At 32.3% G+C, this 16,490-nt stretch overlaps 1 protein-coding gene across 1 annotated transcript in view; it reads right to left on the minus strand.

The window, feature by feature from the left end:
- Positions 1-12,887: 12,887 nt before the first annotated feature.
- The window catches only part of LOC111691438, an 8,563-nt gene continuing 4,960 nt past the window's right edge, over positions 12,888-16,490 (minus strand). The window contains exon 3 of the mRNA XM_023454272.1: positions 12,888-12,950. Within this exon, the coding sequence (XP_023310040.1) occupies positions 12,888-12,950 (63 nt within the window). The remainder of the gene's footprint in view (positions 12,951-16,490) is intronic.

Raw genomic sequence — 16,490 nt, forward strand, 5'->3', positions numbered from 1 at the left:
ACTTTGATACGTGCGCAGACATATTCTTTTATCTTTAGTTTTAGCAGGTAATCGTCAAAAAATAAAGCGAAAAAATTACAATATTTAAAATAATTTTGTTGCAGAATTCCGGTTAGGATATCCAACCTAACAAAACTTCATATATCTTAACATATTATAAAACAAAGTCCTCCGTCGCGTCTGTCTGTCTGTCTATCTGTTCGCGATAAACTCAAAAACTACTGCACCGATTTTCATGCTGTTTTCACCAATGGATAGAGTGGTTCTCGAGGAAGGCTTTAGTATATAATTTGTTGTTGTTGAAGTTTTTGTGGAATTGTGTATCTTATATAGGTCTACAGAAAAGTCCGCGATGGCATATGTCTATCTCTTAAGGATAACATACTATATCCATTTTAATACTTTAAAAAATGGGCAATTATAAAGCGGTAATTGGAAAGCTATTTACACAAATACGGTATTAATCCTTATCATTTTAAATACGTTAGTTGGCTTGAGCAATTCATGAAGATTATTTTTTCCCTTTACACCATGCAAATTAAATGAATACTTTATAGCAAAATCAAAATAATTAAATAAATAAAAAAAAATAATTAATTTCGTGTCGCCGTGATTCGATCGGGTCGCGCAGGCGCCCCGTGACCCCGCGCCTCCGGGCCGGGGGGGCGGAGGTCCGATAGTTTATGTAGTGCATCAATGTATGGTGTAATCGTGTATCTTATATATGCCTACAGAAAAGTCCGCGATGGCATATGTCTATATGTTAAAGATAACATACTACCTATATCCATTTATATGTATATCCAATACTGTAAAAAAATTGACAATTATAAAGCGGTAATGTAAAAGCTATTTACACAAATACGGTATTAATCCTTATTATTTTAAATAAGTTGGAGGCTTTAAGCATTTCATGCACATTATTTATTCTTTTACACCATATAATTTAAATGAATATCTTAGGAGTAATCGCAAAAAAAATTACGGTCGCGAGAATAAAATTCAAGCGCCTCACTTAGCTTGATGCGATCGCCGACCCTCCACCCGCACCGCACCGTCTTGCCTACTGTTTAGCTAATAAGCCGAACGATAACGCGCGCGTGATCCTTTAATAAACTGACTTGGAGCGAATGGAGGTGACGACTGACGACTGTGTTTTCTTTCTGGGTGTTGTTGGAAAGTTATAATTGCGTTTGATATTTTAAGGTCACATTTTTGTTTTGTTTTTGTTGTTTTTAGGTAGTCGGAACATACATAGATACTTGCAAACATACTTTTATTTCATTGAGTTTTAATAATTTGTTTGTTTTTTTCATATTGTGAATCATTTAAAACTTCATAGTCGCATTTTTGTTTCGTGTTTGGTTTCTTTAGGTAGTTAGATACCTAACTACTTACTTATTAATTAAAATTGATAGTCCCGAATATAGGTACTTTAATTTAATTCGTTTTGTTTTCACATTGTTGGTAGTTACCTATATTGTTTTAAATTTAAAGGTTTTGCATTTTTAGTTTTGAGTTAGTTTGTTGTCTTTGGGTATATAGATATATCGTGAATTATTTTAAAATTAATATTAGGTTCGTATTAGATGAAAAATGATTGATTTTTTTTTGTTACTATTTAACTAAAAAACTACTCAACTAATTTTACTGAAAGCTACATCTCCTCGGCTATTTTATATTTGCCCGTGCGAAGCCGGGCGGGTTGCTAGTGATTAATAAGTGTATTAAAACTTTTATTAAAAAAAGTATAAGTTTGCTTCAATACATCATAATCATGAAATTACTGAAAAACTAATCATCAATCTAATCAATTTATCAATCATTTTGAAAACCGAGTTGTTTTTAGTTTCATCTCTGTCTTAGTCAATGATGAAAAAATGAAAATTCTTTAAATTTTACAAAAAATACGAATTTTTACTGAATTTTGTAAGTCACTTAATAACACGTACATATTGTACACTAATGCAGAAATGGCAGACATGCATTTTATTTATGGACGTGCCAACATTTGAAGGTCTGTATGCTGAGGCTTATCTTAATTCTTCAGTTTCCTCTTCTCGAGGCTTCATCAGCGGCTCCGAGACAGAGGAAAATTTACTGAACACCATGGACACTAAAAGTGCTAGATTTTTTCCATACCCGAAACGAAGAAGCAAATTTTGAAGGAAGTGGAGGAAAACCCTGCAGTCAACATTCGGCGTATTACAACTCATGTAGCTTCAAGCCATTTGTGTTTGAAAGACCTTTAAGGAACAGTTACGGTACCATATCTAACGTATACAAACACGGAATATTCAATTTTCATCTACCAGAATCTAATGACGTTATTGAAGCTAGACATTAATGAAACTGTAACAGGTTAATAGGATCTGCTGTATGTCCTAACATATCTACACTTTTATAGATATATTAAGACTATTACATACGGACGTGCCACTGAATACCAGGCGTCGTTTGTGGTTAACACGTATAATGGGAGCGGGAGTACCAAATGAAACTTACGAACAAAGATGGATTGGACGTGCTGGATTGGTATCTTAAAAGTTTGGTGGATTCAGAACTAGTTAAGAATTTGCAAGTTCTACAATAGCGAATAGAAGAAGGCAGCGACGCAATTAAAATAAAATCTGGGATATTTGAAAGAGTACGTAAATCATTTTTAAGATGTAGAGCCTTCCGTAAGGCACTTTGAATGCCTTGATGTGTTTTTCATGAAGTAGAAATGTTAAACCTTTCAATTTCATTTACCATCCCTTTCTTAAATTTTCAACACTCTGAAAGAAATGAATTCATAAGAACTTTTTTTTCATGCCAATAAGTACAACATTCAAAAGAGATCTACTGACAATTTGGGTTGTCATATCATCGACAAGGGTTTTAAAATCGCATTTTGCAATTTTCTAGAAAACGAAGCGTTCTGTCGAAAATAGATAGGAATATTCTGAATCTCGAAAACGAATTTTTTCCCGATATACGGTCATATTAACATTATTCTTATTTTGTACTTTTTATCTTTAAAAGTTTTCATTTCTCTTTCAACACCCTGTTTTTTTAATACCTAATTAATCACTTATTAATAAATACATCACAGGTATACTATCCGTTCACAAAAAAATTATTTAAAATAAGAATTTAGAAAAATAAGTTATTTTTCTTACAATTTTTTTTCAATTGATACTCAATAAGTTTTAAAAATTTGGATTATTATTATTGTTTTACAGTTTTAACGATGTTGGTTATTGCAAATCCTTAATGAATTCCATAAAGGGTGATTCAGAACTTATCAAAAACAAATTCTGGATGTACAGGAGACCCTTATAAATACAAGTTTGAAAAGAAAAAATCAAAAAGGGCAGTTCGAAAATGATTTAAAAAATACACTTCTGCACGGCACTGGAAACTGGTCCACTGTAAAACCTGACCTCGCACAATGCGACCGGCATGGTGGTGTGATAAAAACGGACAAAAACTTTCGCAAGGTAAGAAATAAATAGAATTTTATCGCACCTATTTTATATCGGCAAATTCAAATGCTTTTGCCTTTATTAATTAATAAAATGAATTTGTGTCTTTAAATAATAAAATCATTTGACATACGCGATGTTACAACAACAATTGTTCAAAATTTTATCCAATAACGTGTAAACACATTTGGGTCCGTCTTACTCACTCTCTACGAACTTACACAAATTATGTCTTGCTTCACCATAATACAAATGCTTCACCACAATACAAATGTTGTCTTGCTTCACCATAAATTAAAACGATATCCATCAATTCTGAGTTGCTATATACGTAAACCATTTTTGACACTAACTACTAAAAAACTGTTGTAAACACTACAGACTACAGTTGTCCATTTGGATAAGTTGTGAACCACCCTATATACCAGTAAAGAAAACCTATACTTTCACGAAGGCTCTTTGAAGCTCTGAATCCGAATCGAACCTCAGAATTCCTCTGCTGCAAGGTTTTCGAGATATTCGAGTTCACTTCATTTGAAGTTATATTACATCACGAAGTAATTTTGCACTTGAAGTAGTTCGATTATCTCTTTCGTTCTCCGAAAAATTTTAATGAAATTGATAAGTTTGGTGTATTCGTCGATATTTCGAAATATCACATTACAGCTTTTTGTACTTGGAAATCCCTAAGGCTATGGCTCTACGGTGTTCGAATTTGTTCCGTGAGGAAATTCTATCCCCAGGGTTATGTTGTTATAGAATCACCTTACCCGCCATAATGGATCCGCCATCTTGAATTTTGAAAGAGTAATACTACATTTTGATTCAACGACCTAAACCGTAAACGGTGTCTCCATCTGTGCACGGTCAGTGCTACTCACTATCCAGGATTATGAAAGCACAACCTCTCTCGCCAACTGAGCGAACGGATATTTCAAACTAAGAACGGTATTGCGAGAAACAACTACTCTATGAGCTACCTGCCCCTATCAGTATTGAATTACTTACGCAATACCTAGTAAATAGCTAAGATTATTCGTCAGTTGAAACCCACTAGACATAGAGCGGTTTCGGACTTATTGGTCCTCATCAGTATGCCATAGGTGATTTATTTTAACAAAAATATTGCATTAAATAATAAAATTTAAATCCGCATTTTTTTTTTTAAATTTTGTGCAGTATCCGACAAAATTATTTCATTTCTAAATTCCAAGATTTTTTTTATTTCATCCCCTATTTTGAATTTTGTAACTCTGACCCCAAAAACATAAAATGCAGTGGGAATTTGTTTGTAATTTGATTCTTTACTCGTTTTGAGCCTTCACTTCGGATTCAATGCGTCAAAAACTTTCTGGAAAGTACAGTCTGGTTTTAAATTTTGTCGACTTCCATACTTTAAAAAAAATTAAGTTGTCGATTACAATATTATGTGGGTAAAAACAAATATATTTTACGAATTTCTCCTGTCAATGTATGAATTAAATAATTTCTTCGGAATAAATTTAAAATGGTGTTGATAAATCCGCTAGTAAAGTTGAAATAAAAGGGTGATACATGGTCTAGAGACCCTAGAATGTAAATGAAACTCAAATGACTATAAAAGAGATCCGGTCAATTTTCAGGGTACAACGAGAAGTTAGTGTTATCCTTGTCTATTCCCGAGAAGTATAAAAGCTTTTTGTTGGAAATAAGGTGACGCGGTAATTCTGTCTTGTTTATATTTGCTTAGACGGGATCTAGTCTCCATTTTATAGCTCTTTTATGTTTTGCAAATATCGTTATATAAGATCCTTTGGTTTCCCATGTTAAGCTGAAACGTAGCCTATTAAGATAAAATCCGCAATCCCCGCTACTTAATGAAATTTACACAGAGTTTTGGTAAACATTTTGATTCCGTTTTTTCTGACTTCGGTTGTCTAATTCCTTTCGTTGAGTCAACCTAATAGTCCAAGAAAAAATACATGCTTTCCTAACGCACGTCATCAATATTTATCCGGAAAGCGATCAAATCTTATCAAATAATTATTAAACAGTACAATTTTAATATAGTTTTAAATGTCTCAGGTATATTAGACAGTTATTTGCAAAATCGTTGGAGCACGCCATTTTTAAAAGTATTTCTATAGAAAAAATTATTATTCGACAAACGAGTCATCACTTCTTTCATCGGCAGCAAAGTGCGTCTGTCACTCTGATGCTTAAGAGGTGTTTGCGGCGACGGTTACTTCGGACACCAGTTTCTTTTTACAGTGCACTACTCAGGCAGCTACAGAGAACACAGGGATCTAGAGAGGATTAGACTTCACACAGGAATAAAGGTCATACTTTATAAATATTATTGTTTTAATATTTATTTTTAATTTTGTATTTTGTAATTTTTAATTTTTGTGTGACTTAATTTAGTGTATTTTCTTTTGTAGTATAGTATATGTATTTGTTATGTAGTATAGTATATAATTTTTGTAATGTGTAATGATTGAATATTCGTTTGGGCGCCTTTTGTTGTGTAGAATGTAATTTGTGTGTGTTGAAATCAATTTTTTTTTATTGGATGCAGGTTCTCATGATAAAGTTAAGCAATAACAATGACAAATTTCAACGAATTGTACTTTCTTACCTTGGTTTTGCTTATCTCTCCTCCGGCAGCTTTATCTTGCATAAACAATATTAACAGTGTACATTTTATTACAGTGTAGATAGGAATGTCTAGTAATCAATGACACACTGTCTCTCAAAACACTTATTCAGAATACTAGCATGAGTTCTTATCTCAGAGTAGCGGTTCAATATTATTCAAATTTACTATTACTATTGATTTGAATAAGAAGCACTAAATGAAAGCAAAATTTTAACGATTTTCACAATATGACATTTATTAATTATTCATCTTTAAATTCCGAACAATATTTTAAGAAACACAGAAACTAGATTTGTTATGGACTTTTAATGACTAAATAACTGATAAATTTCTTAACTCTACCTAACATGATTTAGAAAATGTTTGGTTAACCAATTAGTACTGTTTTAATGTATTACGGAACAAATTAATTTAAATTAAGAACACAGAAACTAAACTAATCCTTATATTATGAAATGTTCAAAAATATGATTTTAATTTCTATCCACTGACATTGTCTATGGTTTGAAATGAAGTTTTCGATTTCACAAAATGTTTTTTACTTCGAATTCGCAAACATTTTAATTTAGGTTTTGGAGAGTATGCTTAGGCAACTGGACTTACATTTTCCATTATCTCTGCTTTGGAATGTTCAATCGTCACTCTAACCTCGCTTTTAGTCGTGGTTTGACAGCTGTTCTCGTCTGTTGTAGATGGTTTTTGTGTCTGAGTTGGTTGCTTCTTGGTGTTCTACGATGTTATTTGGGGAGCTACAGGATAACATGCACCCCTCACCTGTGTCTGGGACCAACTTGTTTCTTTTCCAACTTGTTGACTTCCCCACGATGCTCTGTTGTTTTCCGTTACAAGGTAATTTTTCTGATTTGTCCTTTTGTTATTGGTCACTTGTATCCATGATATTGTTTTCTAACTGCGCACTTTCTCCAACATATTGCGATGTAATTTTATTTTAATTAAATTACGGCGTAATTTGTATTTTGTAACTGCGTAGTAAATTTTATACATCTTAAAACTAATTTACAAGAAATTTTTATGACATTCTGCATGACAATTTTTATAATAAACTTCTAGCCTGTGTTTTTCTGATACTATAATATTTGAATTTTCTTTTGTACTAAATTATTTAACGTTTATTTAATTTTTATATGAAATAACTATGAAATGAGATATTTATTTTACTTTAAAAGTAATTTATGTCTTTCATTATAATTTCACGAAATTTTCTCTACTATTACTCGGTGTCGTGTCTTGAGATACAGTGTGTTTATTTCAATATTTACATTTATTAAATATTACTCTACTACTCGACTATATACAATTCTGTGCTACTACTATAAAGCTAAAGGTTAGACGGTGGCAGGCGACTACGGTTATGCGCAGTTGATGATTACTGGAAACAGTATGGTGTTAAGCGACACCCTGAGGCAAAGGCAAAGCACAACAGAGTTAGCGGAATGGTAGCGGACAAGCGGATTTGACGGAAGGCTAGGTGCAGATACCAGGACCCTTAGACTGCTGAGAGACTGGACTCCTCACAAGTTGGCCTTGGAAGAATCTTCTAAACTGCGACGTTTCCTTTGCTGGCGTTATCGATGGACTGGACTGCTCTCGCTGGCTGATGGCTGTATACTGCCTCTTGCCTCTAGCTTTCAATTTGCTAGCCCGGCAATGTGAGCCCGCGATGCGATGTCGCATCGCGCCGTGTCGGGTTAATTTAGACGGTTATTATACATTTATTAAAATAATGTTGGAAAATAACAGTGCAGCATGTCTCAGAACCCTTTCTGCAAATTACTTCGGTACAACTTTACACACTTGAATACATTTAATATACCTACTATATGTATATGTATATCCGAAACTAGTTGATCTATTTTAAATACAGCGTAACTATCAAATGTGGAAAAAACAATGTCTTATTACTTAATTAAACAATACTTATTTTTTTTTAAGAGAAGCGATAAATTTGGGAGTTATTTTCATTTGTAACACAAGATCATTATAAGTTTAAAAAAGGGATAACATAGAAATGACTCATGTCGCGAACAAAATGATAAATATCTTCTTTCTTTGACGTGCAATTAAGAACTAAATGAACTGAATGAATTTCCAAAAAACTTGACGTAGAAATTCTGAATTTTCAATTATAGCACCTACCCGTATCTCCAGTAGTGACTGGTTGACATATTGGTGTACCAATTTGGAAAAATGTCGCCTTTAGTTAGTTAAACCATTAGCCCAAATTTGTTAAATCTGCATCAGGCATCCTCAGAAACCACTGGCATTACAAGATTCATTAAAACTTTTCAACCTAAATAATTGAAGAAATGCTCTCTTGAAGTTATGATATGTACTTAAAAAATACTCTGTATAACAAAGTACGTAGAACCTTATTTATTTTTGGATATACCACGTCTTAAAAATTTTTGGCGGTCGAGTTTTTCCCAACTTAATTTTTCAAAAGCCATGGCATTATTAGAATTAGTCTTAGCAGAACAACGAAGCTAAAAATAAGTATAATTTAAAGATTTACTCAAGGGATAAGAAAGTTTTCATTATAAATTATCTATCGAAGCATGTGGAAGAAGATTTTCTCCACCGCCTCATAATTTTTTGTTGACTGCTTCAAATTCTCAGTGTGGGTGAGATATAACATCTAATGCATACCTATGCCATATGATACATTTTAAATGTCATTGTTACTTAATGCCTACTGACACAAAGCATTACCTCGTACCTCCTGGTACAAAAAGACTAGGATCGCACTAGATAGGATAAACTTTTTAAATAATGACAATGTGAGAAGCTACTACTCCAAGAGCAATGTGCTCCTGCATTCAAATACTGACGAGAATAAATAAGTTCGAAACTGTTCTGTGTTTGCTGACTTCGTTGATGTAAGATCTATTTGCTAGATATTGGGAATGTACGCCTCTTGGGGCATATAACCCGTTTTCCATAAGCTGTTTCATTACTTATTTAAAAATTTGATTTTTAAATAAGTAATGTCTGTCTGCATTTGGTGACTCTCCTGGTGGTTGATCTGAGCTATTTACTAGATTGCGGGTGTAAATCAATGCCGATCATGACATATAGCGGGTGAAGTACTTGTTTTCCATAATATTTAAAAACTCTTTTGTTGGTTTAGCAATTGCTTAGTTATTGGTTGAAGTTTAAGTGCACCGTATCAGTTTTGATATCTTCAATGAATTTCTATTATAACCTTATTTCTTTTTGTTTGATTTGACAAGAGGAAGCGGTCATCGGTCCCCAAAATTTATGGCAACGTCACTGTTATACTATGTAAGTACAGGTACTATATAAGGTCTGTGATAACAGGATTAAGGGATCAAAATATATTTCATTATTTATTTCATTGCCGACGAGGTGGATTATAATTTCACAAGAAAATATTTTGCTTATTGAGTCTCCTGAATTTATAATAGAAGACGTTTTGTTTATATAATTAAAATTTAGTATTAGGTTTGTATCCAGACATCTTATTAAAAATTTGATGTATACAGAAACGAGAAAGCAATCGAGCTCTACTTAGGGTCTATATTCCTGCAAAGTTTGGAAAATTCCGTTATATAACCTTTTTAGGTGCAAACAAAGCGGAAAGCTGAGAAATGGAGATATTTTGTTACGCAAACCGGTCTTTGCATTTCACAAACGAAATTTAATTTAATTCTCAAATCAAATAAGGCGGTGCGAAGAATGACTTTTAACTCGACACCTGGCAGCTAATCAAGATGTTTTCAGTTACTCTAAAAAATTGTTTTTGAGTAATTTTATTATTGTCTAATGCTGAAGATATAGCGCTGCGCACTTGTGGGGCATCTGTATTATCTTGCTATTTGACATCAAAAAATAATTAAAAAGTTGTTATAAATTTTTATTCCACGTTGTACCTGCTACAAATTTTCAAATGTTATTTTATATCATGTGTTATTTACTTTGAAGCCATATAATTCTATCGGTTATTAGGCGAACACTTTAAGTCACTCTTTGACCAACTTAGGGTATTCTTTCAAAAAACATATTTTTGGCTTGCATCTTCGAAATGCAACACTCTATAGTATTTTTAAATTTTGAAATTATACGAAAATTTTCTACAACTTCAATCTATTTTTGTCCAAGATATTCCTGAGGGTTGGCTTTCTGTAAATGGAAGAGTCATTTTCTTCTAGTTTTATAGTGAAACTGACATATTTTAGTGATATTGTTTAGTAATTATGTCGATAAGTCCAGTTATATCTGAACCGACATTTTAGCTTTAGAGTTGCTGATTGCAGATATTTCTTCCGAAGACTTGCATGTAAATGTTTGCCAGAGCTAAGGATATGGGAGAACCGATAACTGTTTACTTAGTGTGCTTATAAAACTGAATAAAAGAAGATCATTTCTTTTGCCAAGATTCTCAGTCTTATTTTCCGTAATTAGCTTCGATGAAATTCTTCCAAAGTTTCTTTAATTGCCACTTTGAACAAAATAATGATATCACGTATAATAGGTTATCATTTGATCTGATTGAAAGATAATTTAATATCCAGTCATTATGCCTAGACATTGTGCATACTAGGAAATAATTACATTGTTCGTAACATTTCTGTCGATACTAACAGTGACTTTGGGATAAACTTTTAGAGCTGATCACTTTTGTCAAAATATTTAAAAAACAAGAGTATCGAGATATTCTAAATGGACTATTAAAGGCTTTACTTCACTACAAAAATATCCCTTGAAATATAGTTTTTGATAAAGTACCAATAAAACTATAGACAAATTTGATTCTGCCCAGTTCCCTTATCTGACGGATTTCAGTGATCAAAGAAAAAAGTATATGGTATAGTTTATGAGGCTTCTTGAGTTGACAATGTTAGACACTCGATATCAACGGATCAGCGATTATTTTGCTCAAATTTCGCAAAAATTGGCGATTCTTAATTATAAAATAGAATTAATCTATCCATCTGTCTACATTTTATTCAAAAAAAAAAAGTGGAATTATGCAAAACTTTATGTTAGGTGTCCTTATTTTCATTCATGCTCCAGTGTTGGAAATATGCTCAACTTTTTCATGGTTTTTGAACTTCCAACCACCAATGGTGCATTCTAAGGAAAATCTTAAGAGGCACAAAAGTATTATCTCCAAATGGTTTATTTATGAAAGATTATCTGTCGTACAATAATTCGGAATTTTAGGAAATGTTGTTCATATTGTTTTTGTTTTGGTGAGCGGAATTACCGCCAAAAATTAGTCAAAAGGTTGCTGTAAAATGTCCAATCAATGGTTCACAAAAGACACTGATATATGTGAATAAAATTTTTTATAGTAATTCACAATTTTGACTTCCGTATTTACACAATTCAAAGTTTATGTATATTGTTATACTTAATGATATACGAGGTCTGTTCCGAAAATAACCGAACTCCAGTTTTTTAAACTTTATTATAAATTTTATACATTATTGTTGCTTGTTTCCTTCAAAGTATTCCCGTCCCCTATTGACACACTTTTCTCAGCGTCATTTCAGTACTGATTTTAATATTAGAAATAAGAAAAAATCGCAAGGAGCCAGGTCTGGCGAGTAAGGAGGGTGCGGAACTACAGTAATCTGATTTTTGGCACAAAGATGAAAAATTGACAAAGCTGAGTGTGCGGGCGCATTGCCATGATGCAAGAATCATGAGTTGTATATCTTTCTGCGGTTTTTTTCTAGCAACCGTTGTAAAACACTTTGATATTACATACGGTTCACTGTTTCACACTGAGGTACGAATTCAAAATGCACAATTCCATTAAAGTGGAGACAAACAGTAAGCATCACTTTGAGGTTGGATCGAGACTGATTTACTTTCTTGGAATGTGGAGATCCTTTGTCAATCCATTGGACATGATTGAACTTGTGTCTCAATATTGTAGCCGTAAAGCCTATTATCGTTTCCCGTTATGATCCTTCAAATGAATGTTTCATCGTCATTGGATCGTCCACACAATTTTCTGTTTGTTGTTCGGTCATCAAGCACAGAATAAAGTTTGCTGCAACTCGATGTATGTTGAATTTTCTAGTTAAAATTTCATGGCATGACCAAATTGAGATGCTACCCTTTTCTACAATTTCTCTGACAGTCAATCGGCGATTTGCATTCACCAGATCTTTGACCTTGAACGCGGGAGTCATCAATTGATGTGCAAGGTCTTCCTGGTCGAAGATCATCTTCAATTGACTGACAATCTCTTTTAAATCGTGAAAATCATTCGTAACATTGCTTATGATCCAAAGCATCATCTCCGTAAGATTATTTAAAAAATTGAGACGCTTCCGTTTAAGTTTTCCTCAGATTAAAGCAAAATTTTACGTTGCATCGTTGTTCCAGAAAATCGCACATTTCAAAAATCGTCACTAACACTTAAACACGATGAACTCAGATAATAATATCACTAACACTATATGAGTTATCAATAATCCAAGAACATGTGGTTATAGAGGAGGTTATGCGCAACGCAATGCTGGCAACCACATATCACTAAATATCTCTATCAGCGCGCATGCGCAGTTTAAAAAGAAAAACATTACCCTGTTACGATTTTAAGAACAATTGTGAGAAGTTTCATGATAACGTTATCTATGTGGAAAACTTAGCAACCTATGTTCATATATTTATAACGATTAAATTTAAAAAATATATTTTTAACTGAAATTCTAGAAGCACCTAATTTAAAATAAAATTTTTAAGTATACCTACGTATTACGCAATGTGCAGATTGGAAGATGTATTCAGATATCTGGGGTGTTGCCGCCAAATTGAGTAATTTCAATTTCTCTTTGAAGATGATTTACCTGAAACAAGAAATATATCATCAAGTTTCGAAACAAATGGAAGGGGAGGAAGAAAAGTAACATTCTCAAGGAAAGATGTTTTATGCTTTTCCTTATAAATATGGCAAATTTGCATAAGAATTTTTTTTAATTTGTAGATATTCCAAATAAGTTAACGTAGAAAATTTATTGTTTAAATATTGGAAAACTCTTCGAGTTTCTGATTTGCATGAAAAAGTTTAAAATAGTTTAATTTATTTTATATTAAATAACTTCACAAGTGTGTTAATGCTAATGCTAGAGAAATTATAATTCTAGTTTTGCTCTATCTAGTGTACACCATCCAACAGTAGATACTTAAACCATTTAAAGGATGAAAGGATTGAACAATAATAAAAACTACATTTTAGTAATAGAATTAGAAAATAATAAGTTTTTAAATATTACAGATCTAAGATAAAAATGAACATAAAAATAGCAGAAAGCTATTAGATTTTATACATACATACAGAAAACTTGGAATAACGTTTGTTTTTTAATTAAGTTTGTTAGTTTAAATTTGCAAAAGCTACATATATCATATAAAGTATGTGGGGTACAGTCAAGTATGTGCTCTAGACGAGGGGTAACGTCACAATATGGCTTCCGTGCGTTTTCCCGTACTCCGTTTATATTAATTATTTTGAGGGAGAAATTGTTGAAATTTTTTTTATTTATTCGTTAACTATGATGTATATACTTTCTGAATATGAATTAAAAAAATTGCTAAATGAGATCATTGGATCAAACCCATAAAGAAATTAATTTAAAGTAACAATTTAATTTTATGTCAGGTAGGTATATATTTTTTAATTAGTATTATTTTTAGATAATTATTAAAAATTCGCTGAAAGAGTATATCCTTAAAATAACGTAAAATTTGATATACACCTGTAACTATCAGAGGCAGACAATTGGCAAAATATTAAATATAATTTTAAAAGTAGGTAACACGTTGGTCTATTGAACTAACTCGTGAAATAAATATGTCATTCCGGTACGACAAATGGAAGTGAAAAAACAGACTCTGCGGCATTACAGAACGGAAATTCGTGGACGTTTATTGTCTTTTAAAGGAATTGGGTTTAGTTAGACATTTATTACCTTTTTGGGCGGATTCAAGTTTGCTGCTACCGAAAGCAAATCGTGAAAACTCCGCTCTTTTTAAGTGACAAAAACAGTCAAGCTAAGAATGGCTGCGAAATCCAATTCATTGTCCATCGTTAAAGACCGAACGAAAGAGGTAGTCGCGTATGACAGATGATGTCTCTCATTATTTTCAAACTTCGAAAAGCGAAAGTTCCACATTTAATAAATGCAGAAGATTAAAATAAAAAACTTAATTTATAATTAAGACGATATTTTTTTCTGTAATGATTAGTAGTTTGACCGATTTTATTGTGAAAATTGAGCGAAAAACGCATCTAGAATAAAATAGATATACTTATTTCCAAATATGTATGTATGTATGTATCTGACATAATACTTCATTTTCTAAAGTTGTCAAACATGTTTACTAATTCTAAGTGCACATTTTTCCTACATAATTTAATGACGCAAAAGCGCCCTAAAGAATATTTTACCTCAAAGATTTAGTAGTTCATTTTATAATAAAGTAAACTATTATTTGGTGATTGGTGATTGAAATAAACAATTATTTGTGCATTTGTAGTAAACTTGCTAAAAACATATTCTAACCAAAACTTCATTATCACGAAGATGCTAAGCCTAAATACAAATCTTGGAACAGTAAAATATAAAAAAACGTAAAACACACCACAGAAATGAGACAACCCCCAAATACAAAGCCAAAGGCTGTGCGAAAGGGGGCTACACTTTCGAAAAAACGCGGACAAACACCCATTATCCATCGACATTGCCAGTGCCGACGCCAGGGATCGAACCCGGACCAGAATAGGAAGTCTAGCCGAGAAATGCTTGCCACCGCATGCTCGACCGGCTACCGTGGTGATAACAGTTATGATATTTTAGGATTTGTTTTTTAATTTTCTACGAATTACTATTCTCTTATGTTTTTCGAAAAACGCCTTATTTTCGAGTAAAAACTGAAATGAAAACACTTTTACTTAAATGACATGACAAACACTAATTATTCGGTTATTTATTCGAATACAGAAATTAATAACGTTAGTCATCATTTTAATGATTTCATTTGAGTAAATGCTCCATTTTTTCGAGCACAGGCGCACATCTTTCTAATAACGAAAATGTAATTTGTTCGAAATTTATTGTTGCTTAAATCTAATAAAAAGCATTATTTATTCTTTCTTCTAACTGCTCAGAATGTCAAAGTTGCTATCGCATCCTACTATGTAATTTTAAAGCGCATTTTATTTGAATATCGAAGTGTGTTTTCAGTTCATGTTTTTTACTCGAAAATCCGGCTCTTTTCGAAAAATATAAGGGATTAGTAATTTGTAGAAAATTGAAAGACGAATCCGAAAATATCATGATTGTTACCGTAAAGCAGTGGCGTACTATTTTGTTTAGAGAAATATGCCACCGATGCCATGTATCTCCAGCACTGGAGCATCTATATTTTAGAAAAATGCCTCAGATTTTGGACAATTTTTACAAAAATATATTTGCTCCATTTCAAGTTATTGCACTTAATAGTTTTTAAATTACATATTTAATTAAAAATATTTTTTTAAGATTAACGAAGCGTTCTAGATAAAAACTTTATACCAATGAATGCGAGGTTTCTTTTTGGTCACCGTTTGTTAATCACCCTATATAATATAATTTCTTTTACTATCCAAATATACATTAAATCGATTTTTAAAAAGACACGTGAAGAAGCAATTGGAATGCAGAAATATATTCATAAATGCATCTTTCTTTGAAGGTTAGCAACATTATTTACAATTAAAATGGTTCAGCCATATGTTAATCATTCATTAAGATATTAAATACTAAATCAATATACTTACTGCAACAATCTAAATACAAATCTAGTGAATACATCGATGTCTCCAGGGTAGTCTAAAAAAATAATAGTGCTGCTGGTATACCTATTTGGGGGGAAAACAGAGTTCCAGTTAGCAATGAGCTGTAATTTACGAACGTTGTGTAGCATTTTAATCGAATGACGTCGACGTCGAAACGGAAAAAATTAGGGGAACATTTAAAAAAAAAAGAAGGAAGAAAACAGTACGAAAATTTAGAATATACTACACAGGGTGTTGCATCACGAGAGGGATATGGCTTAATAGGAGATAGAGGATATCTGTGGTAACTAGGATCGCCTATAGAAATAGCTCCTTGGACATTCTTTATTGAGATACAGGGTGATTTATGATTTTTGGTCAAAACTACTTTATGTCATAACTTTGGTAGGGAATGGAATAATGGATTCATATTTGGTAGGGTTAATGCACTCACGATACTTCATGTATGCATGTATGACAGCAAAAAAATCCAGGTCCGGACTGCAAAAATTGTAAATTTTTTGTGCAAGTCTAGAAAACAACACTCTGTATGTATTTTTTTGAAATTCCC

The sequence above is a fragment of the Anoplophora glabripennis genome, unplaced genomic scaffold (genome assembly GCF_000390285.2).
Source record: "Anoplophora glabripennis isolate ALB-LARVAE unplaced genomic scaffold, Agla_2.0 scaffold198, whole genome shotgun sequence".
NCBI lineage: Eukaryota > Metazoa > Arthropoda > Insecta > Coleoptera > Cerambycidae > Anoplophora > Anoplophora glabripennis.